Source organism: Ovis canadensis, chromosome 2 (genome assembly GCF_042477335.2).
Source record: "Ovis canadensis isolate MfBH-ARS-UI-01 breed Bighorn chromosome 2, ARS-UI_OviCan_v2, whole genome shotgun sequence".
NCBI lineage: Eukaryota > Metazoa > Chordata > Mammalia > Artiodactyla > Bovidae > Ovis > Ovis canadensis.
The window spans coordinates 156,354,512-156,379,083 of record NC_091246.1 but is presented as its reverse complement, the minus strand read 5'-3'; the positions used below and the strand labels follow the sequence as shown (position 1 = coordinate 156,379,083).

General features: G+C 44.4%; 1 protein-coding gene across 44 annotated transcripts in view; it reads left to right on the top strand.

The window, feature by feature from the left end:
- PKP4 (plakophilin 4) overlaps nt 1-20,829 on the top strand; it is a 259,980-nt gene extending 239,151 nt beyond the window's left edge. For 29 of the 44 annotated variants that reach the window (XM_069577432.1, XM_069577468.1, XM_069577458.1 and 26 more), the window contains 10 exons: nt 948-1,065; nt 2,511-2,702; nt 2,904-3,077; nt 6,044-6,194; nt 9,332-9,527; nt 13,408-13,492; nt 13,614-13,731; nt 16,173-16,301; nt 17,984-18,057; nt 19,820-20,829. In XM_069577432.1, coding sequence (XP_069433533.1) covers nt 948-1,065; nt 2,511-2,702; nt 2,904-3,077; nt 6,044-6,194; nt 9,332-9,527; nt 13,408-13,492; nt 13,614-13,731; nt 16,173-16,301; nt 17,984-18,057; nt 19,820-20,068 — 1,486 coding nt within the window. In that variant the 3' untranslated portion in view covers nt 20,069-20,829. The remainder of the gene's footprint in view (nt 1-947; nt 1,066-2,510; nt 2,703-2,903; nt 3,078-6,043; nt 6,195-9,331; nt 9,528-13,407; nt 13,493-13,613; nt 13,732-16,172; nt 16,302-17,983; nt 18,058-19,819) is intronic. The other 15 variants (XM_069577443.1, XM_069577446.1, XM_069577445.1 and 12 more) reach the window with 3 other exon arrangements.
- The last annotated feature ends 3,743 nt before the right edge of the window (nt 20,830-24,572 follow it).

Sequence of the window (24,572 nt, the reverse complement as noted above, 5' to 3'; positions counted from 1 at the left end):
ACCCCCAGAAGGACCCATGGGCAGAAGAGGCTGAGAAGGAAGACAGCAGATGAGAGGAAAACCAGAGAGATATGAGGAACAGAAGAGGGCAGCTGTTGAGTGCAGCATAGAGGTTACCACAGAGGGATTATAGGTGATAGTATCTCCTTGGCCTCAGAAAAACAAAGCTGAAAAGAGAAGTCATTCTCAGTCCCCTTTACAAAGGCTAATTTTTGCAAAATTGCAGAGTTAGACTACTTTGTTAATGGCACATAAAATAGAGCCTTATAATTTGGTATCAATTCACGAAATTGAATGGATAGTAAAATTTCAGTGTGGATGAGACCTAAAAACAACTCAGAGTTTTAATAATTTAAAAGATCAGGAAAATTGTAACATGACCAAGTGTTCTCATTTAACTTGAAGTTTTTGTATAAGAAGTGATGTTTCCTCTGTTCATTCAAGAAGCATTTGTGACCACCTACTACGTGCAAAACATGTTTTAATAGGTGCAGGGACTGCCAAGACCTTATGGCCTTACAAGGAAAGTAAAACTGCCTGAATATAGCAACCACGCATGGCTAACACACATCCTTTCATATGGTGGGCACTTTTGTAATTGCTTTATCTGTAGCAATTCATCTTTTCCTCACAGCAATCCTATGAGATAGTTACTATTATTCCTCCTTTTTTACATAGAAGGAAACTCAGGATAAGCCCCAAAAATAATCCTTTTAGGAGGTTGGAAAGTGACCTGTCATGAGAGAGATATGAAGTTCAAGTGTCCCTACTGTCTTCTGTTCGTGGCTAATGAGGGGCTGGCTATTATTATGAGCTCTTGAGACTTTAAAATGCAGGCTCCATACGCCTCCTCAGACCAGATTTACATGCTGCTCTGTCGTCCATTCTCAGATCATTAAGGTAAGGCTCCATGGCTAATGAGCTCCCCTGTGTCTCTGCCTGTATAGGAATCTCAGCTCTGCTGGGGAGGAAGCGAGGAAGCAGATGCGGTCCTGCGAGGGGCTGGTGGACTCGCTGTTGTATGTGATCCACACGTGTGTGAACACTTCCGATTACGACAGCAAGGTCAGTGAATGCTGGTTGGCAGAGGACGACAGCTGCTGACCACCACCGTCTGCATGCCCTTGACTCTGGCTGGGATTCCTGACCCTCTCCTCTTCATTAGGTTATGCTCCAGGTTAAAGGGAGAATGTCTCTAAAAATTACAAGTTAACAGAGACAAGAGAACTTAACGAAAATAGCCTTAGAACTGTGAAAACTGAGTGATTCCATGTGGTAAGAACCTTAGCAGGGTCCAGACCTTCTCTGTGATTCTCCTGGGTTCAGTGTCAAGGTGATTGCCCACTGCTGTTCCCTCTAATTCTGTATCCCCTGCTGCTACAATCAGATCCATCTGCATCTGAGTATTTACTGAATAAAAGTTCTTGATTGAGGCACTGGAATCCCCCCCACCTCTCTGCCCGACCTGCCTCGGTACCAAAGGATGCCCCTCTCTACATCCCAGGTTGCTGCCTTTCATTCACTCCCTCTGTTCCCAGTATAAGCCCCTTATCCTCCCCTCCTATTTCCTCCATCCCAGCCCTTGTACAAGGCATTCTGCTCATCATCCAGGGTCTGCACTGGCATCAGAGGCTGGGGAAGGTGGGGAGAAACAGGAAAGAGGGACTAAATGTGTCAAGACTCCCAAGGCAGGCCAGTCATGTATGGTTCAGATTGGGCTGGACAGAGAGAGGCCGCAAGTAGGCCTGGGTTTGAAGATAAGGGTCTGTGAGAGAAACGAATGATGAGTGGCAGGCTTGGGAGGAGGTAGAGGAGAATTCAAAGTGACGGCCAGGTTTTCATTTGAGCTTCATAGAACCAAAAGATCTACAGATGAAACTGAGAGGAGTAAACAAGTTGGAAGGGGAGTGCTTGCGGGGCAAAACTGAACTTGGTTTTTGACACTCTTGGTTGAGTAGACAGTTGGCTTCCCAATTAGAGGTGTGATAGACACTTTGGGGGGCAAAAGACCATGTACAGAAGACAAAATGTAGAATGAAAGAGATCGTGGAACTTTCCACAGATGGAGGGGAGAGGTGGGAGATGGAAGAAGAGGACAAAGATGGCATTTGGGGGAGGGGCTGTGCCAGAGGGGGTTGGCCACAGCTGCTGTCATGATGAGAGTTCCCAGCTATGAGGAGGAGTGGGGTTCTGGTAATTTGGGGGCATCTGCCACTGCAGCAGCCCTGAAGCAGAAACCTTGGGTGTTCTTCCCTCCAGAGCCCCGCACATTTCACTCACTGTGAAGTCAGATCCTCAGCTCTTCTTCTGGTGGCTCTGCACACTCTGTGAGCTTGGGGTCCCACCAACAGTCTGGAATCAGAGTTCTAACTTTCAGGTTGCAGGTTCCCATCAGTGAAAAACAGTTCTTTCATATTCTACATGTATTTAGTGCCACTGGTGATTGGTACAGAAGCATTCTGCGCTGGCACGCTATGATGGTTTTAACCCTGCGCCGTGTTGGGTTTCAGACCGTGGAGAACTGCGTGTGCACCCTGAGGAACCTGTCTTATCGGCTGGAGCTGGAGGTGCCTCAGGCCCGGCTGCTGGGGCTGAACGAATTGGATGACTTACTCGGAAAAGAGTCTCCCAGCAAAGATTCGGAGCCAAGCTGCTGGGGGAAGAAGAAGAAGAAGAAAAAGAGGACACCACAAGAGGATCAAGTTAGCATTTTATTTGATATGAAACTCTTAAAAGTTTCATTTCTCTGGGAGTAAGAAATCACATATTTGGCAAGAAAACATTTTTTCTCATGATTCAGCTTTTCTGCGTAGCTCTGGCTGAGTCCAGCAGAAAGGAATGTTTTCAGATGTTGAATACTGTCTTCACTTTGCCTCCACCAGCGCATGTTCTTTGTCTTTCAGTGGGATGGAGTCGGTCCTATCCCAGGACTGTCGAAGTCCCCCAAAGGCGTTGAGATGCTGTGGCACCCATCGGTGGTAAAACCGTATCTGACCCTCCTAGCAGAAAGTTCCAACCCAGCCACCTTGGAAGGCTCTGCCGGATCACTCCAGAACCTCTCTGCTGGAAACTGGAAGGTAGGATGTCCTCCGCTCGTCCACACCTCCATGCAGTCAGACCAGCCATGGCCAGTGGAAAGGGATGAGAGAAGGCGCTTAGAGCTGGCTAAAGGGCAGGGGCAAAAAAGTGAGGAGGCTGCAGCTGGCTCTGGGGATCCGAGGGTGGATGTGACATAGCCCTTGCCCATGAGAAACTGAAGGTGAAAGAGAAAACCAGACGTACTGAGTAAGTGTTGTATAGACTCCATGGTCTCTAACCCAGCCTGGTGAGGGAAAGGCAAGGAAGGAGGGACTCCAGGAGGTAGGGAAGAGTTCCTGGGGGGATGGTGCTGCCCAAGTGGAGCCATCAAGAATGAGCAGATGAAGCCCACCCAGTGTGAGGTTGGGTGCAGAGGGAGCTTTCCAGATAAAGGGACAAGAGGGGACAAGAGCCCTCACAGTGAGGACGTCATGGGCAGAGGCTACAGGCTGGTGGCTGAGATGTGCAGGGGGCAAGGAGTGCCCATGGTGGAACTGGCCCTCGTACCCAGGCCTGACGGCCAAGCTTCAGGAGCTAAAACCTGGCCTTCAGACCAGAGGGGCCGCTGAAAGGGTTTAAGCAAACAGGCAACATAGACAGACTGACGTGGACACTGCTGGAGCCCATCTGCAGCTGCACTGAGAGTGAATTTGAAGTCAGGAGCCATGGAGGCTGGGATTCTGTTGGAGAGCCTAGTAAGAGATGCCAAGGGCTTGAATTGGAGCTGAGATTGGGCCTCCGTTCCTTTCTAATACTTGCAGAACCTACATGTGGCAGAATTTCTGCCTCCACTGGTAAATGTGTGACTTCATTAGGAAAATTGAAGGTGATTTCCTACTGTTACCACTATAAGCAAGTTCTCAGAACTTTTTAAATATCATCTGATGACGTCTCAGACAATCCTTGTTTGAAACATTTCAACCTCTAGAAGTTTGCCAACAAGTATGTTTTAGTAGAATTATTATAATGCTTGTTTTTGGTTAAATCCTCCATCACCACCTCCCAAAACAAAAATTGGCTGGGCATTGTTTTTTTCCATGAGAGTGAAAAGTATTACATTGCTAGCATGCAGCCAGCTGTTCTTATGCTTATATATAAATAATTAGGCCTAGTGCTAAGTCACTGTGGTTTTTTTGTTACTGTTCTTGATATGTATATGTCACTTTGCTGTACAGCAGAGATTGGCACAACATTGTAAATCAACTATTAATTAGTTAAAAACATTAAAAGTACTAATAGCATCTAAGTACTGACTCTGGAGCCAAACCCCTGGCTTCAAATCCTGCCCTACCTCCCTTACTAGCTGGAGGCCTCAGATTCATCCTCATGTCCTCAGGTTCATCATCTGTAAAATGGAAATAATGCCCACCTCATTATGTGGTTTTACGGATTAAATGAGGTAATAAATGTGGAGGACCTAGGACGGTGCCCAGCACATAAGTATTAATAAATATTTATGTTGGTGATACGGTGTTCACCTCCAGCTCCTTATGACCTGAGAATCATATGGTGATTTTAAAAACAATAATTAAAATAGATATGAGTTGAGTTGTAGAATTTTGTTTTCTGGGACCTTTAGTGAATAGAAGTTAAATGGCAGAGTCATTTAAAATGTAAATATTATATGGAAGTGACTTCAAAGGTATCGAAAATAGTAAATCAAAATATTGGACTCATTAAGAAAACAAGATAGTTGTGGTGAGAGATGTGAGCAAGTGAGAAGCTGTTTTGGGAGTGGTGATGGTGGTAACGTTCTGAAAGGGAGGCACCCGAGGTAAACTGAGCCAGTTGTCTCCAAGAGAGACAGGCATTGGTTCTGTCCTTGCAGGTTTCAGAGGGAGAAGTTGCCAAAGCTGCCCAAGTCCTTTACCCGATAGTAAGTTGTGTATTATGTCTCCCCTGCAGATTTCATTTGATTTAGAAAACAGGAATATTGACCTGAAGAAAGCTAATAGGATCTTTGAAATGCATCTTTTCGTTTTATTTATGTTTTTTAAAAATCCATTCTGTTGATATTAAAGAAGTGTCATCACATATTTTCACGTTCAAAATAATACAAAGGGCTGGCAGATCTTTGTCTTTATGTCTTGACCACAGCAGGAAAGTATTAAGATGTTTTATGAGCAACATTTTTCAATTATCCTAAATTTTGAAAGATAGTTTGTATTGGTAAAAATGTCAGTGAAAGCTCAAAACAAGATTAAAGACCCATTTTCAAATGTTACTTTTTCTGTTTCCTTGATGACTTCGTGTTCATTTCCAATTCATGTGGTGCCCAAACTGACTCACTGTACAGACTTGCCTCTTAATCACGGAAGAAGTTTTAGACTGTGGAATTTAAAAAAGCAGCAACAGCAGCTAACTAATCTTGAATGATAAAGCATTTTACGCAGATATACTTACTTTTTCACCAATGTGTATAAATTATGATGCTCAGTGTTCCTGGAGAGTTCCTTTTCTTCCAAGGCAAGGGATTTTTTCCCCAAGCAATTTCTTTGAAGGGTTACTAAACTGTAAATATTGTTGCAGAGAATACAGGGAAAAGATGACTGGATGGAGACAGGTTCTCTAATGTGCACTGATCAGTTACCAGCTCTGCCATGCTATTTATAGCCTCTGGACCTGGCATGGGGCCAACTGCAGAGAAGACACGCCAACCATCCTTAATCATGTTTATGTAGCTGAAGTAGAAAGTAATCACTGCCTTCTCTTTTCTGCACAAAAATATCTGCCAGATGGTGGTTTGAGGTTTTCAGGCTTTGGGATTTCTTTTTAAATCAGTCATCCTAGCTTATCTTTTTCCCAAACTGTTTTCTCTTGACTGGCATCACAGATTTAATCTCCAGTTGGAAAGAAAACATTTAATCTATTAGTTCATTTTTGAAAACATATTTCTTAGGTGACAGTAATGCCTGAGAGTTGCACTCTGTTTTATAATTGCTTATTACCTTGTTTTGTTTCCTAGTTTGCAGCATATATCCGAGCAGCCGTCCGCAAAGAAAAAGGGCTCCCCATCCTTGTAGAGCTTCTGAGAATGGATAACGATAGAGTTGTTTCTTCTGTGGCAACTGCCTTGAGGAATATGGCCCTAGATGTTCGCAACAAGGAGCTCATAGGTATGTTCTGGTGACCTGATGAACTCTAAAGAGAAATGACAGTGTTTATAAAGCTCTTCTTTTGATTTATAAAAATATGACATTTAAAATGATTAGCAACTGAGTCCTAGTCCCTGGTTTCTTGGTGTATTTGGTACCCTTGTGTCTGTACTTTCTGACCACTCCATTTTAGCAAGAGGTAGGCTTATTAACTGTAAGGTAAGCCTTCTGGCCCCTGTTCCTTTCCTCTCTCCCTGTCTCTCATGGGTATTTTAATGAGTTCAGCATACACCCACTAATCCACATAAGGTCTTGTCTAATTTCTCTGCCTTCTCCACTGACCCGTGACTGTTTCCCAAAAGAGATTCATTTCTTAAACAACAAAAAAAGGTTTGATTCTCACTTTTCTGATTTTTGAGACTTATATCTGCTAATTCACCAATACTACCGTGTTCTAAATTTTAAAAAGAAATCACATGAATGTTTTATAACTTTTCCTTCTCAGATCTGTGTAAGTGCTCACACCAAAACAGAGCCACTGCCCCAAGGCCTGACCCCAGGGCAGGGTCAGGATGAGGGAAAGGCAAATGAGGCATATAAGGTACAAAATTCTAGGAGGTGTTCTCCCTTAAATGTGGCTAGCACTTGCTAGCACTTAACTTGAGGATGAGCTCCTGTTCAAAGTTCTGTACTCTTGGCAGCTTGCCTTGCTTGCCTCCTAGGGATGGCCACCATCTCAAGCAGAGTGTGGCATACAGAAAAGATCAGAGACCCTCTAGCGGGCCTCAGGTTAAACCCTGGATCCACTCCTCAGTGGCTATGTAACCTGGGGTGTCCTGCATTGAGCCCACCAGGCTCCATTCCTTCATCTCAGTTGAAAACCCCTCCTTGGTTTCCATCTCTGAAAGGAAGCTGCCCATGCCAGCTCTCCTCACAATAGACTTGCTGTGAAAATGCAAGGTCCACGCCAGACCCATAGCTGGTGACGGGTCAGGGGAGGAGGCGGAGAAATTAGACAAGACCTTATGTGGATTAATGGATGTATGTTGAACTTATTAAAATACCCATGAGAGATAGGGAGAGGAACAGGGGCCAGAAGGTTTACCTTACAGAGCGACTGAGAATTCTCTATGGCCCCTCATACAGTGCCTGACAGCAGTGCTATTTTAAGTCATTGCCTGGATTATCCTGTTCTTAAAACACCATTCCTCCGTGGAGCCAAACTGTACCTCACAGAGAGGAAAGGAGCTTCTTCCACAGCCTGTTCATACTCCAGCTCGTGCCTGATTCCAGTAGATGTGTTTATAGCTCTTAGCTCCCACATTTCCTTGAGAGAAATCCTCTAGGTCCCCAGAGAGAGATTTTTTAAGTTATTTCTGTTACATCTATATTATTTGAATTTATAGTTTGGGAGTTCTTACTGCTAAAAAATAAAGGGTTGGCCACAGATGCCTTGCAGCCTATCATTCCACACATGGAGGAGAGAGTGGGAGAGCAGAGGGTGCCTCCCAATTCCATGGGAGCCAAGACCTGTGTGGAGACCAGTGTGCATTCCGGGGCCTCGCCTTCTCTCAGTGCCTCCTTGTATTTTTGAGAGTTCCTCACCCACTTTTAAACTTCAGTGAACATTTTCTCCCTCCACTGATGAGCTTTACTTTACCCAGCTTTATTTACTCAGGAGTCACTTTTTCTTGTTTCTCCATGAAGATCCCTTCCTTCCTAGGCAGTGTGAGCACCTCCCAGATTTAGTATCTGACTCTGACTTACCCAGCATTTCTGTTCCTAAGAACCACTCCCTTCAGTCTTTCCTCACGTCCAGCACTAGCAGTGGACTCTGTCTCCAGAGACGTTTCTTCACGAGGAAACACAGTTTTGTGAGTTCACGAAAGTTCCTGCGTATTCACTTGACTCTGACCAAGCCAGCTGTCTGGGCCACAAGCTCTGAGAGAACTGCTAGGGTCGCTCACAGATGGAGTGAGCAGCCTTCTCCCAAACTTCCAGAGTGCAGTTTAAAACTATGCCTTAGCAAAATGACAGATTACATGTTGCGGACCTTCTGGTCATTCAGAAGTATTCACAATCACAAGTGCTAACTTATCATCTTTTCCTAAAAACCATATTTGTCTTCTGGCTTAAGATGTCATCACTGTTTTTCCACTCTTGGTAACAATATTCTCTATGAGTAAAGCTCAAGTCTTCCCTTGACATGCTGTAAATTATGGAGCTTGCTTGTATTCAGGCCCTGTCTTCTCCTGCTTACCACTGTATATAAATAGGTCTTCAACAAAAACCCCATGTAGCATCCACTCAATTATTATTAGCATGGGGGAAAAAACTAAGAAAATATTTACTTGTGCTTTGGTTAATTTCCAGTTTGTCAGTCAGTAATTTAAATGGGAAAAGCTCGAGATAATTCCATTTTGGAGAAGAGTAAGGGAAATTGAGGGTCTGTAGGGAAATGCTTCAGGAGCAAGGGGGCTCCCCTGCCTTGTCCTGTTGGGAACTTTATTATTACATCACTCTTGAGACATCCAGCATACTCATTCATACCAGAATTGTATTTATGTCGTCTTTAAAAGAAACAAACATGTTGTTCCTGATGTCAGATGTCAGACCAACTGGTTGAAACCCTCAACTTGATGAAAATATGTAACTACCCAGTTCACATGTTGAGATCTAGAAAGATGTTATGAGAAGTATTTTGGGCAGCCTTACTTGATCAGCTTAAAACTTATTCAAAAAAAAGTTTTTAAAAGCTTTAAGAAGAAGTTGTAATTGTGATGCATAGGAATTGAATGGAGAACAATATTTACTATGATAATTCCTTTATTCTCACTATTCATGAAAATAGTGGAAACTAAAGCAACGTGATTAGTATACCAGTTTTACACCCTGATTTACATTTTCTTTTAGCAATGTGCAGTGAAGTTTTATAAACCAATCATGTCCCCAAGTGGCCTGGCCGTGATGTTAACCTGCCCTTTATAGTTAAAATGTTTGTCATTTCCTTCTTCACTGTGGAATTTTTTTTCTTTCCTGTTATTGTCTCTTTTGAGGTTTTATTTTAAAGAGACCATGTAGTCACAATTTTTCAATAACAATAATAACAAAAACCAGGTCCCTTCCAGAATCGGAATGAGCTCTTTTGTCCTGGGCAGGGAAATACGCCATGCGAGACCTGGTCAACCGGCTCCCAGGTGGCGCCGGCCCCAGCGTGCTGTCGGATGAGACTGTGGCGGCCATCTGCTGCGCCCTGCACGAGGTCACCAGCAAGAACATGGAGAACGCCAAGGCCCTGGCTGACTCGGGAGGCATAGAGAAGCTGGTGAACATCACCAAGGGCAGAGGAGACAGGCAAGCTGCTGCAAGGGGGTGCCAGCCCCAGGCCCTCACTCTTGGGTTGGCCCTGTGACAAGGGCTTTGGTCAAGGATGCATTTCCTGTTGGGAGGGATTTATTTCTGCACTTCTTACATGCCAATAAGCTAAGCAGTTAAAACCTGTTTTGCTGGGAGAAGTATTTATGGTCATGTGGCCCCTTTTCTGCTCTTTATTTTCTTGGAGCATCCCTTAGCCCTACTAGTGTCCTGTCCCTAAAGCCACATGCGGTCATTCTGCCTCCTGGAAGAATCAGATGTGTCATGGGAAGGAAAACCTGAAGACCCATCTCCCTCGGACATTTGGCTCTGCTCCAGGCTCCGGGGCCTGTTCTGCAAGAACTTATTCCTAAATTCTCAGTTCTGGGATTATTTGCTCCCACAAGGTACTAAAATCACCATGTGCAGCAGAGCATACGTGTGGCCTCAGGATGAGCCCTGGGCTTGGATCATATGTCGCTTCTGGGTGACACCCAAGTGATGAAGCAGCAGCAGGACTGGTGGCAAAAATAGGTTTCTTGTCACAGAGCCATAGCGGTGACTATGAATTTGCCTTAGTACCAGATCAGAGAGTCCTTCAAGGAAGTGGGAGTGTAGGACACACCTCCACTCCAGTTGTAAAATGCCCCGCCCCCCCAGATCGCCTCCGTAGGGCAGTGGCTTCCCTGGTTTATTTATGGCCCCTCTGGCGTCTAACGCCGCCAGTAGCAGGCGCTTCGTGTTTTTATTCACTGCTGTATCCTGAGTGTCTAGAACAAAGCCTGGCCCCAGTTAGTAAACATTTATTAGTTGGCTGAGCATCAGTGCTAGAAGTCACATTGTATATACTTTTGAAATAATTTCTGTTGATAAAATATAAGAATAATGTAGCAAAGCATAGTCTCACTCCACAGAAACCACAGCTATCAACATTATCCGTATTTCCTTTTAGTCCCTTTTTTCTTATGTATGTATGTATCTTATGTATGTATCTCTTTTATCTCATTAGTAATAAGTGCACACACACTCCTTTTTGTTTCAAAGGAAATGAAACATTACAGAAAAAGCTAAGGTCCTGTTCCACTAACTCCCCTTCTCTTCCCTCTTCCATAAGAGTAACCAAAATCGCATTTTGTGCTCTTAAAATTTTGTGAGATAGCCTTTATTTTTGAAAGGCATAAGAGCAGACTACAGAAATGCTGAAACAGTGCCAAAATCTTTGTATATTTTTAAAAAAAAGGTCTAATTTTTTTTTCAAAACAGATTCAGAGAGTCCTAGGTCAAATCAAGTTTTCTTCTGAACATAAACTTAACTTTCTTTTCAATTCACTCACCACGCATCTGTCTCCTGCCTACCTGCCATGTGCTACAGCGGTGTGCAGGTCACACCCACCCACAGGCAACTTACATTCCCTGGGTAGAGCAGACGAGGTTCTAGTGGAGTGAGCAGCGCACTGTGGATGGTGCTGAGTGTGTGGCAAGTAGTAAAATCAGGGATAGTTATAGGGCTCGCCAGGGTGAGGAGGGGGTGTTACAATTTTAGAACAGTCGTCAGGAAGACCTCAAAGAGATGGTGCTTCTTGAGCACAGACGTGGAGGAGGGAGGGAAGAGCATTTGGGGGCAAAGGGAACAATTGGAAGTGCCCAGAGATGGAAGAGCACCTGTGTGTGTGATGAAGGGCGGGAAGCCAGAGGGGCTACAACAGAGCAAGTCAGCAGGGAAGAGGAGGAGTGACAGTAACCAGAAGTACAGAAGCCTGTGGATCAGTGTCAGAGGACTCTGACTTTACTCTGAGCAAAACTGGGAGCTATTGGAGAGTGTACAGCAGAGGAGAGGCATGATCCGATGTCCCTGAAAGTAACCAGTGACGCCACAACCTCTTCTCCCCTGACCCCTAATGAGACTAACGGCGACAGGACTTGAGGTGGAGAAGTGGTCGATCCTGACATGCTGGAAAATAGAATCAGTGAACAGGATTTACTGAAGGATTAAATGAGCAGCAGGGAAGACGGAAAGTGTCAAGGATGACTCTGAGGTCTTTGGCAGAAGAGACCATGGGATGGAAGTGCCACTTACCGACATGGGGCAGCTGGCAGGAGCAGCAGGTCTTCAGGGAGGACCAGAGTTTGGGATGTGATACACTTGAGATGGCTATTAGATGTCCACGTGAGGGTCTGGTCAGGAGTGGAATATACTCGAGTCAAGTTCAAGATGGAGGTCCAGGCCATTGATCAATTTGAGAGTCATAGGGTGTAGATGGCATATTTAGAGAAGAGAAATGAGATGAGATCAACAAGAGATGTAGATAGAGAAGAGAAGAGGCCTGAGGCCTCTGGTGTCCCTCATGGTTTGAGGTCAAGGAGATACGAGGAGCCTGCAGTGAACCTGAAAAAGGGCAGCCAGACCATTCAAAAGAGACCCAGCCACACCTGCAAGCCCCATGCAGAAAGTGTTTTGAAGGTGAGCGCATATCACATGTGCTGCTCAGCCAGGTAGGACTAGGATTGAGACATGCCCAGTTGAACAGTATTGAGAAGATAGGATGAGAGAAATTAGAGATGAGACTACGTAATTGCATCCAGGAATGGTGCTGCAAAGGGAGGGCAGAGAAACTTCCTTGCTTTCTCAGGAGTCGGGTTTCTGCTCAGAGAACCTGTCTCTAAAAACATGGCCTAGCTGTTGGTGTCACGGTGTGCACCTGGCACACCCCTGCTGTCCGGTTTGTGGAGTAGTCCTTGGAGCCAGGTCTGAGGTCTGCCTTTCCTGACCTGATCCCAGCTTAAAGATGGAAAGCAATAGCAGCAGCAACAGCAGTGTAAGACCCCAGCTGAGAGTGGGTGGCTGTGAGCTGTGGAGACCTTGCAGGACCATCACAGGTGTCTGAAATTTCCTATGCATTCTCTTCTTTAGGGTATTCCTTGCTCTGTTGTCTGTTTTGGAAATTTTAAATTTAAAAAGTCTTAGAGTGGTTGGGTCTGACCCAGATTTTCCCTTAACTCCCCTCTGGGAACTGAGATTGTGAGGCTCCTGCACTTGCCTACGTGCCACCCCCCTGCTGAAGCCTCAGAATCATCACAGCCCAGATTCTGTTGTGATGGACTGGATGGAGGAGGTGCCAGCAGCCTGCTCACCTCTCTTCTTCCCCCATGTCCTGAGGGTTTAGTTGGGAAGATAAGGAATGGAAGAAGACAGCAGATCAAATCTTCAATATCAAAATGAAGTCTGAGGACAGAGATGTTCAGTTCTCTTCAGGGCCTCTGAACCACCCTCACGAGGTGTTCTTTGCTGAGGCAGGAGGCCGCATTCCCACATTCCCGCTTCTCTTCATGGTGAGGCCGCTGACTGAGAGAACCAACTCCTGAGCTGAACTTCCTGGACTTGTGGTCAGTGGTGCTCGAATACAGCACCAACATTCAACAGACAGTCTTCAGAGAGGGGAGGCAGTAACTGACCTTATTTTCCAAAGCAAATATGAGAGCACACAGACACACGTGTTTACAAAGAGGTATACATGATAGGAAAGTTATAAGAAGGCCTAATAATGGTTCAGTGGGTATTCCAGCCAACTTGGCAGGGCCCTCAGACCCTTGGGATGTGTGGTCACGGTCAGCAGTCATGGGCTCATTCCAACCACAGCTTCTGACCACACAGCCAAATGCCTGGGAGCCTTTATTGGTCCCTGCCACATCTGGCCAGCCCTGAACTTGACAGACTCCCAGGGGCTCCTCACACCTTGGTGGTGGTTGCTAGCAGCAGCCTCCTCCCCGCCCTGGTCCTTGGAGAGGAAGCCTCATGGCCTCTGCTTTGCTGCCAGAGTCTCTCAAGTGGAGCCTGGGGCGGTGCTGCCCACGTTCATTAACATGCCCGCTCTTTCCCTAGATCATCTCTGAAAGTGGTGAAGGCAGCAGCCCAGGTCTTGAATACATTATGGCAATATCGGGACCTCCGGAGCATTTATAAAAAGGTAACTTACGAGAATAGCTCTAGAATAATTAGCATTCATCAGAGCGCAGTTGTGATCATTTATTATCATGAAATGTCATTTTTCATTTTGAGAGGTTTCTTTTTCTCTTTTAACTCCACAGGATGGGTGGAATCAGAACCATTTTATTACACCTGTGTCAACGTTAGAGCGAGACCGGTTCAAATCACATCCTTCCTTGTCTACCACCAACCAACAGATGTCACCTGTCATTCAGTCAGGTCAGTGGGTAAACACCCCTCCTAGGTGAGAACGTGGGGCAGGATGTTGTTTCCCGTCCAGAGGAGACTGAGCATGCACACTGATTGAGTCTGTCACCTCCAAACACTGAGGGAAGGAGAGTTTGCTCTTCAAACTGAAAGCCTTCTTCAGGAATTACATGTTATTATAAACAGCAGGCCCACTCTCCTCCTTCCGTGTTAAACTTGTTTATGCAAGTTTACACCAACTAGGGTACACAAAAGTGGCCCAGCCTCCTCCATAGCATCTGGTACCCCAAGCTTCTGCTTCACTAGTTTTGCCAAGGGCCCTGGGAACCTGCACTTCATAAGCCGACCTGGTGACGTGGATATAGGAGAGCGGAGGAACACACTTTAAGAACCACTAGCTTGTGCCTGAAAATGGTTGCCCTTGTCTGCCTGCTGGCCATAAGTCTGAAATCTCTTCCAAAGTGATTTTTTTTAATTTTCTTGATGAAAACTATTAGAGTCCTTTAGACCCTGGGAGAGCCATGATCTCCCCCTGTATCTTACTTCTTACCAGTTAAACCTCTGTTTGCTGGCTGCACCCAGACCCCAGCATCCACAGCTCATAGGCAGGCCTTATAGGTGGCTTTACCGGGATTCCCTATGATTTTGTAAGTTGGGAGTCTTGGCAACCACGCTACCTACTTATTAGTGGTGTTTAATTTGGTAGAAAGAATGTTTTGAGACCCAACATAATTTTTTTTTTTACATGTAAGAACAGAATATTACCACCAAGTTGATTCAGCCCTGTAAATTTAATTCTTAACTAAATGAAACAGGAAAAGTAATAAACATCTTTTATTTGGCTTTAAATCTCCCCTTCTGACATATAAATATTATCTGTTGTATTCAATTGTGTTCCTGCTGGCAGTCTTATTTCTCTTGTGGACAAATGTGGCCCAAAAGACTAATATACGACTGGGGGTTCTTGTCGCGTAATTAGATGTCTTCACTTATACCAAGAATTTTTAAAAATTATCTCTGCCTACTGCAGTGATATATATTTATATCTTAGTTTTTAAATTATGAGTTGTTTTCCTTCAAAAAGACCTCTGCTTGGGTTTTGACACATTCTTGCTGGGCTCCCAGGTATAGCCTGAGACCATCCTGCTTTATTAAAATGCTCAGGACTCTTTAGGGAACTTGGAAAGAGTGGTACCAGGGCAAGTGGGAGAGCTGGCTGCTTAACGAAAGGCATGTGTACAGGCAAAAGAGTAATTTCAGACAAATTAGGACATAGTCGGTAAGCAATGAACTTGTTTTGAGGACTCAGATATCCACACTGGACAGTGCTGACGAGCCCCATCCAAGTTCCGAGGTCCCTTTCTGAGTTCCATTTGAAGGCAGGATATAATCCACACTTGTTTCTCCAGTTGTTCTGAGGGCTGATCATCCATCCCTCAGGGTTAGTGTGATATCTGCTTATGGGCACATCTCATATCTTGCTGACATCTTGATAATAGTGGGAGGCAGGTGGGGATGTCTACCTGCCTTCTAGAAAGTAGGATGAGAAGCACATAGACAAAGCCCATGCTCAAAATATTTTCTCGGGAAGGTATTTTGCTATCAGTCTCCCTCTGAAAGCATCAGTGCATGCGAAACCACCAGTGGCAGGTCTGGGGGCTGCTGCTCCCTAGTGGATCCAGTGAATAAGTGACCACTCTTAATTGTAAGACTTCAGTACAAGCAAGATGACTCCTTAATGAGAAAAAGAAGATGTACAGTGTTTTCCTTCTGTGCGAAAATGTCCCACAGGATACCCAAGGGTAGATATGTTGTTATGAAACATTTGGCTCCAGCTGGATAAAAAAGCTGGACCTTGGTGAAGCTGGGCTTCTCAGCATCCTGAGCTTCTTGATGAGCAGGGCTTACTGAGCTTATAATTTCCCTGACAGCTGATCACCATAAAAGGAATTATAAATTTTATGGGCCAGGCACTCTTATTCAAACACATTTAGAAATGCAGATACTTTTGAAATCATTAGAAATCAAAACATGCCATAAAACATCTATTTACTGAAGAGCTATGCATTAAGAATAATAGATGGGTGTGTCACAAGTGACTGAACTGAGATCTCAAAACAGCAAACGTAACTCTTACATTAGTCCCAAAGGCAGGTCCTTGAGACCCGCCATCTCAGTGGGAAACTGCACGACCCCTGTACCATGCTGAGCTCCCCAGCGATCTCTGGGGTTGATAGCACTGATCATCACAGTGGCCGGTCTGCAGGCCACCATCCAGGGACCTGGAGTTGGCTGCCCTCCAGCTCTCAGCACCTCTAAGACCTGACTTTAGTGCTGGCCGCGTCTAATTATTGACCTTTGTTCTTCCAGAAAGGACTTCCTAGAGACACTGACAGTCTGATTTCTCTTTCTTCTCCTCTCTCTCCCCCTCCTCCTCTCACCTGTCCCTTCAGTCGGCAGCACCTCTTCCTCACCAGCACTGTTAGGAGTCAGAGACCCTCGCTCTGAATACGATAGGACCCAGCCACCTATGCAGTATTACAGTAGCCAAGGGGATGCCACACACAGAGGCCTGTACCCTGGTAAGATGCCAGTCGGGTGTGTGATAGAGTATCTCGAAAAGCCGCGTGTCCCCAGGCACTTGAACGGCAGCCTGGGAGGTAACCTCTGCCTGCCTTGAGATGGTCCCCCAGCAGCAAACCATGGTCCACTCTCTCCATCTCCTTCCTGCTTCAGGGGCTGTTGCCTTTCCCACTTGTTTTAAGTAGAACAAGCAGAGGCATTGGTCTGCTGACCACAAATAAAAAGAGCACTGTATCCGAGTGAGAAAGCATTTCCGGCTCCCCTGCAGCGCAGGCCCTTTGTCCTGCCCCCTCCCCACTCTCCTGTGTGTTCCAGAAACCTGTGCTCTGTGACACTCGGCAGGGCCAATCTCCTGGACCGACTCATACATTCAAACCTGCGGATGGGGGTCAATTCCATTTGCATTTTCATGGAAAAGTTTGAATGAATAACAAAATATATAATGTGATTCTCCTCAGAGTGATTATTTATTTTTTAAGAATAACAAAAGTGATGTTGCACAGTATTATTTTTATGTCTTATTCAGAAAGCCGTGCATATAATTTATTTAAAGAATGCCAACCTGAAGGGTTACCATGATTTCATATTATCTCCATTCTCAGCTATCTTGCAAATTGAAATTCCTCTGGAGGTTTCAAAAAGTGGGGGAAACCCTCCTTTCTCAAAAAAAAAAAAACTATTTATTAAAAAGAAATAAAAGCTGGTGGCAATTTAACAACTGCTGGGGGAGCAGTCTCAGTTGTGCTGTTGTCTTTAAAATTGTGATTCCACAGGACTATTTACTAATCGACTGTTGTTACTATGGCAATTAATAGCTCAGAAAATTGCAGATGCTACATTTCAAACACCAAGCTCTTTGCAGAGGAAATGCACATACCAACTGAAGTGCATTGTTGCTTCAGGTTTGCAGCAGCCTGCTTTATTTTAAAGATCGCCTCCTTAGCATGCGCGCCCTTCTGTATCTTCTTTGCTTGCTTCAATAAACTAATTTGCCTCAAATATGTTTCATTTTCCTCATTAAAATAAAAATCTTTGCTAGCCTTAACAATACTAGTAGGGTAACCAGTGACATCATCAGAGTCTTCTGTGGACTCTTGAAGACAGCTATCTGGTTACCAGGTTCTTTTTAAGACATACTCAAATATGGCAGACACAAGACTGTGCCTTCAGGTGGCCGGCCTTTTAGCCAGCTGCTTCTTGCAGGACCTGGGATTTTGAATCAAGGCTGTTCTGAGGGCATGGAGCTTGTTCTGCTATGTTTCCCTTCCCCCATCTGAGGGTGGGGGCAAAGCTCAAGAGCCCTGGAAAAGCCATGTTCCTGGGCTCCAGGAGCGTGTCTGCTGTTCAGAAAGCCAGCCAGCGGACATCTGCACAGGTGGGAAGAGCTCCCCGTAGAGACCAGAGTTTGAGAAGGAATCCTTTTTGGATCTGTGCATTGGCATTGCTTTTTGGTGAAACACACAGCCTCTTTTTGCCATATTCATTAGCCCCTGAGAGCCCTGGGTTAGGCAGCAAGCAGGCTTGATCCGGGGCACCCAGGCCGCTAACCGTCTGGGGCTATGCCATGCCGGGAAGGCAGAGCCTGTCGGGCACACCACCAGCCCTAGCCCTGGGAGTCCATATGACCTAATGGACCAGATAATGAGCACTAGTTTTAATTTCATAAAATATTTTCTTACAGGCTCCAGCAAACCTTCACCAATTTACATCAGTTCCTATTCCTCACCAGCAAGAGAACAAAATAGACGGCTACAGGTGAATTTGCAATACCATTTTTACAGAAGGCCGATTAGCAGGGATCAACACAGTAAGGGGTCCGCGCCGGTTGACTTACCTGAGCTGGGCCCACACGGCGGGGCCGGGGAGCTGTCCCAGGGGATCTCTGTTCCTTGGAAGCTCATCCATGGTTTAAGCAAATCACTTATACAGTAGCCTCTTATCCTTGCATATCCAAATTGGTAACCCCATGCCACTGATGGCAACCAGCTGAGAAGTCTTTAACTCCGGTTCTTTACCCAACAATTTCCTTTTCCCACCTTTTTTTTTTTTTTTTTTTAATCTCTAAAATCTCTTCTGTTCTCTGGGTGGGGAAAGATCAGTAAGCATACTTCGTCCTCTCACCTCACTGTTCTCTTTTTTTGTACCTCCGTCTCTCTCTCCATCTTCATGGCTCCCTCCGATTCGGGCCTCCATGGTTTGAAGACACTTGAGTCTTAGGCTCAGAGGTCACAATGGACTCAGCCCTACAGGGGTAGACCCCACTCCCCAGCAGAAAGGGGACTAGTGATTGTAACATTTAAGCTCTGCTTTCATGGGGGCCTAAAATTCATTTTGGTCCTGTCTGATGCCATGTCCACCTGGGTCATCTGATCTCTCCTCTTACCTTCCATTAACACAGCAATTGGGGGGTTCCCAAACGAGCCTGTAACCTGCCCTGCAGATAAGGATGCTCTCAGACCTCCTTCCATATCTTTTCCCTGTAGATGGAAGAAGAACCTCTCAAGTTACTCATAATCTCTGCTATAGATTTTTCATTAGGAGACATAACCTCAGAATCATCACTCTAAGTTAAAAAGCAAAATTTAGCTCTGAAATCCTTATAATATTAGAATGCCTTTAGTGCCAGAATATGGTGTTGATCCCGATGTGGTAAATTTGTAACATCTTGCTACAGGCAGGACAGGGGTGGAATTTGGGCATAATCAGGAGGAAAGACAGACATTAGAACCATTACAGTTTTTCTCCAAACATGTGAAGAAATCAATGTGAAGTCAAAGATAGCGCAAAAGGAAATGAGGTCAGGCTGTGGGTGCCCACCTGCGCTTCACTTTGCTTCCTTACAGGTGAAGTTAGTATCAGCCCTGGCTTGGGGGAAGTCTGTTCCTTTTGAATTGTATTTGCTCACATATCTCTTCTAATTTTACTGCTCTTCTGCCTGGAGATTGCTTATTCATTTAAAAGCACAGCCGGGTTTCCAAAGTGTGACTTGTTCACCAGACTACCTATTTCTTTTAAAACTGAGGAATGGACTCAATCTTCATCTCTGAGATAAATGTTTTCAAAGATGGTTCTGCAATTATACAGCAATCCAAAGCCCCAAAATCCAACCTTTAACTGGGTTCTTGATGTGCTAATTGTACCCCTGTGTCAAAGCAAAAATAAAGGCCATCTTTCAACGGGTATGCCCAGGTCACAGGCTCTTCCAAAGCAGAGCACAGAACTTGGCCTCTAGAAAGGAGGGAGGTAGCAGGGGCTCTCTGGGGTTCTCCGAAGTTGCTAACTTCTAGAAGTCATAGGACAGGACTTGAGCCAACTGCCAGCTCACCTGTAAACAGTTTAAAATCCTTCCAGTCCACTAGTAAACTATACAGTGTGCACCAGAAAAAGGTTCAAGGATAAATTCACAAACACTGAATATTGCTTTAAAAATATAAAGCAGGAAGCCCACATTAATTTTCCCTAAACATGTACTTCCAAAAATTGCCTTGATTTATTTGCTTTCTCATTTTGCCAACAGCATCAACAGCTGTATTATAGTCAAGATGACTCCAACAGAAAGAACTTTGATGCATACAGATTGTATTTGCAGTCTCCTCATAGCTATGAAGATCCTTATTTTGATGATCGAGTTCACTTTCCAGCTTCTACTGATTATTCGACACAGTATGGACTGAAATCAACCACGAATTACGTGGACTTTTATTCCACTAAACGACCTTCTTACAGAGCAGAACAGTACCCAGGGTCCCCAGACTCGTGGGTGTAGCATCCTGATACTTGGGAGAGGAACTCTTTCTTTCTAACTTTGTTTGGATTGAGATGAGAAGTCCGTCTTGCTGATTTGCTGATGAAATGTGAAAGTGACATGAAAGGAATGAGTGAAGAGCATATTCTTTTTTTCTTTTTTGAGGAATTTTCAGGGAAGTGAGGCAACCTTCGGGAGAAAGGACTTTCTAAGCTATACTTAGGTGTTAGATCTAATTACTTGTAGATTCTATAGTCTGGTGAAGGTGTGGGCGATGTGATGAGAGGTTTAAGAAATGGGTGAAATGAGAAGGGGATGTGTAGGTCAAATCAAATTAAAAATGATTTTTTTAATGTGAATAAGTTATGTTCTGATAGTTTGTACAGAAAAAAAATAAATAAAATGGATGCTCTTCGTGTTTTATTGCTATTACTAACTGTCAAGATTGTATGCTATGATGTCTTGTAAATTTCTTCTGTTGATGTAAATATGGAAATGCCACATTGGTTAAGTGCCATCACTTGTAACGCAGTGTGTCATCTGAAAAGAGATTTGAAGAAACTGACAGCTTAAAAAACAAATGGGAAACCCAAGGAATTGTTAGCAGTTAAAACAAACTACAACATCCTTTGTTTTCAAAATGAATAGTGTACCTTTGAAGCACAAAGTCCAGTCTGGTATAGCAGCACCATGCCCATTCCCTGCCTCTTTCATAGGACACTTCACTGCCATTTTCTATGCACATGAAAGAAAAATAAATGTGGAAATTTCATCCTTGGAAATTTGTTCCCTGTTCTTTTTCTTTGGTTTTTTTTTTTCTGTGTATGACACAGAAAAGTAAATTAATAAATGTGAATTTCATTGCATATAGGAAACAGCTTAAATATAACCATCTATTTTGGACTTTTCCTAATTCCATACAGTTCATATACTTTGTGGAATGGACTGTTCCACAGAATGACACTGTGAACTTTCCTCTTCCTTATCTATCTTAGTGTTTTTATTTCTTGTGATCTGTTTTTAATCTAATGTCCATTATCATTTTATCATGTTTTTTTTCCAGACTGCTGTATATTTAACACCACTTTTCACCGAAGAGAAATTACGTCTGGCAGCCTGGCCCTAACTAAATTGGCAGACTCCTTTTGGCATCTTTTTAAGAACTCCGTAACTGCGTAAGAACAGTGGTTGGGCACTTACTGGTTGGCAGCAATGTAATAAGCTGAGACAAATTCTACATAATTATTTTGCTGAGTAATCCCTTGAGACAAAATAATTCCTGGCTTAGAGATAGGGTAGGGTAGCCCCACCATGCATGGCAGGCAGGGGTCCTCATAATACCAAGCTGCGTCCCTTCCTAGCCTTTCTCCATCCCTGAAGACCCAAAGTCTGAGAACTTTCCAAGTCTTGTGGTTTCCACCCTGGGTGTTACATGGAAAACAACCCATACAGCAAGTCAAACCCAGTGGAGTTCACTCAGCTCAGTATATCCTGCAAATGTGATTATAAAAAAACCTAGTCTGGCCTGTGTGTTTAAATTTGTGAGTATACGTAGAGAGTTCCAAGAGGAAAGTGCTTTCTCTCCCTAGCTGAATGGACTACAGCTCAAGAATTGGGCTCCAAAGTGAAATGAAAATAGAGAAATAAGCAAAAAGCTTCTTCATGTCCAGCTTCCCAGGTGGCTGCAGTGGTGAAGAACCCAACCTGCCAGTGCAGGAGGTGTAAAAGACATGGGTTTGATCCCTGGGTCAAGAAGTTCCCCTGGAGAAGGAAATGGCACCCGTCTGAGGTGTTCCTGCCTGGGAAAATCCACGGACAGAGGAACCTGGTGGGCTAGTCCATGGGGTTGCAAAGAGTCAGACACCACTGAGCACAAGCATTTCACCATCTTCCTCATGTCCACCAATGGCGAACCTTTCCGAAGTGCAGCCTTTCTGAAATGACACCTGAGTCAGGTCCCACAGTCAGACTGCCCAGCTGCCCCCAGCCTCACGTGCCCTGGAAACCACCCTTTTTCGATCGCAGAGGCTGCCGGATTTCCCCCAGGGAGCTGGCCTCAGGACTTTGGAGATGTCTGGTGTCTGTGTGAGTTTTGAATCACTTGTCTTCGCTGAACCTGCTTTCCATGCATCTGGCTTAAAAGCCCTCCCCCAGGAAGTCAGGAGTAAAGGACTCTGCAGCTGGCCTGAGCTCACTTGACAGTGACTGCTGCTCTCAGTGACATCATCATCATTTGGGGTAGCTTGGTGAACCAGGACCCCCATCTGACAGGCAGCATTTCAAAAACTGATCCAAATTTAGGTTGCAAAGATTTCACTTGGGTCTCAGCCAGACCTTGTAATGGCACCAGAAAGAAGCCTGAGGGTGATAACTGGGCAGAAGGTCAGGTGCCCTCTCAGGCTCCTCCCTGATAACAGAGGAAAAAAGAACCTGCATATGGAGCCTGAAAGACAAAACCACGTCGTGGTTCAAAGGGCTGAGCCCTACCCCCACCCCACTCTTCAAGGTATGGAAATAGAAAAGCTCTGCTGAAACTAACTTTCTGTTGCTGCCCTTAAAATGTCAGGCAGAACTCAGACCTCCTGAAAAGAGCTGTACTTCCACTCAGCCGTGGTCAGCGTACTGCCCCGCTCCCAAGTCCTGGAGAATTAGGGCTGAACTGAGCCAGTGTTGGTGAGCTAGACCCATGCATCTCCACCCTAACCACACATCAGAGGGCCCCCCCATCACTGACCAGTGGCAACCGCGGGAGGTGGGGTCCAGGCATTTGTTCTCAAGAAGCTCCCTGGCTGATGGTGGCGTGTGGTCAAGCCACTTGACCTGCACACCATTCCCCTCACCAGTTTCCTGCCCTGGAACCTGAAAATGTAGCAGTTGGAGTTAGGGTTGGGGAGAACTTGCCTGGAAGATAGTGATAAAGATTTGGAGTGTTGAAATTTTTAATTTCTTTAATTATGAAATTATGAAGTCACATTTACAAGAGACGTGGAAAATATAGAACTAAGTTACATATAGTTCCACTACAAAAGTGAAAGTGCTAGTCCCTTAGACGTGTCCGACTCTTTGCAACCCATGGACTATAGCCCACCAGGCTCCTCTGTCCATGGAATTCTCCAGGCAAGAATAGTGGAGTGCCATTCCCTTCTCCAGGGGATCTTCCCAACCCAGGGATTGAACCTGGATCTCCCATATTGCAGGCGGATTCTGTATCATCTGAGCCACAGGAAAGCCATATTATTATTTTTTAAGTAGCTAAGATTTTTAGTTGGAGTTTCAACATCAAGTTCTCAAAAATTAATAGAATGAATATACAGAAAAGTAGAAGGATATAGTAGACCTGAAAACCACTGTGAACCAATTCAACATAATTAAGGTTTATATAATTTTCACACAAGAGTAGGATACAAATACTATTCAAGTTCCCATAGACTATAAACTAGGAGACACTGGAACATATCCAGGGACATAAAGGTGCAAAAATTTCATGGTTAAGGTTAAAATTGAGATCTTAAATTTAAAATGTCAGAAATGAGGTTTTTCTTCTTGCCAGTGTACATATTTTTTGCCTATGCGTACTTTTTAAAAAGTTATGAAAGCCCTTGGATGCTTCATGAGTATCAAAAATGAGGACCTCACATAATTCCTCCAGTCATCAATTCCTGGCCAGTGTTTGGTTATCCACATGATTGCTGATTCTTACCGTGAAACACCGCAAATTCACTTTATCCAGCACTCAAGATGCTCTCCTAGTATCACAGACCTCATTCAGCCCTCACAGCAAATGGATGAAACCTGTACTAATAGCTCATTTTACAGATCCAGAAGCACACTGGGTGAGTGGCCAAGACAAGGTAAGTTAGCACCACAGTCTACCTTAACTACAGTGCTAGTATTTTTAAAATTGAGTAATTTGAGCTTCAATTGAACGACTTTCCTGAGAATTTTTCTTCAGTCTTAAATTTGCCAAAGGGAACTTAATCACACAGGATAAAGGAAAATCTGTCATCACTTACCATAAATAAAAGGCAAGCATAAAAAATAAACATTTAACTACTAAACACAAATATCCACGTACCACCAAAATTCACTGTCTTCCACCACTGGTGTTACATGAACCAGTCATTTTTGGAAACATGAGTCCTAATCATTCATTCTGATGTTTGTGATCATTTCGATTGAGCTGAGAACTCCCCTTAAAAGAACTTTGTAAACCATGTCTTTGGAGCCTCAGCAGTGCCTTTGGAGGAGACACTGGATGGTTTTACTTCCATGATCACACCAGATTGTAAAGAAAAGAAACTTGCAAATTTGGCCATTACTTCTCACTTAGATTTTTAAAAATTATTTATAACTGCATTATTCATAATAGCCAAAAACTGTAAGCAACCCAAATCTCCAACAGGAGAGTAGATGAACAAACTGGAATACGCTTGTGTAATGGAATACTAGGCAGTAATAAGAATGAGCCACAGATACTGATAATAGCATGGGTGAATCTCAAAATGATGCTCCAAAGAAACCAAAC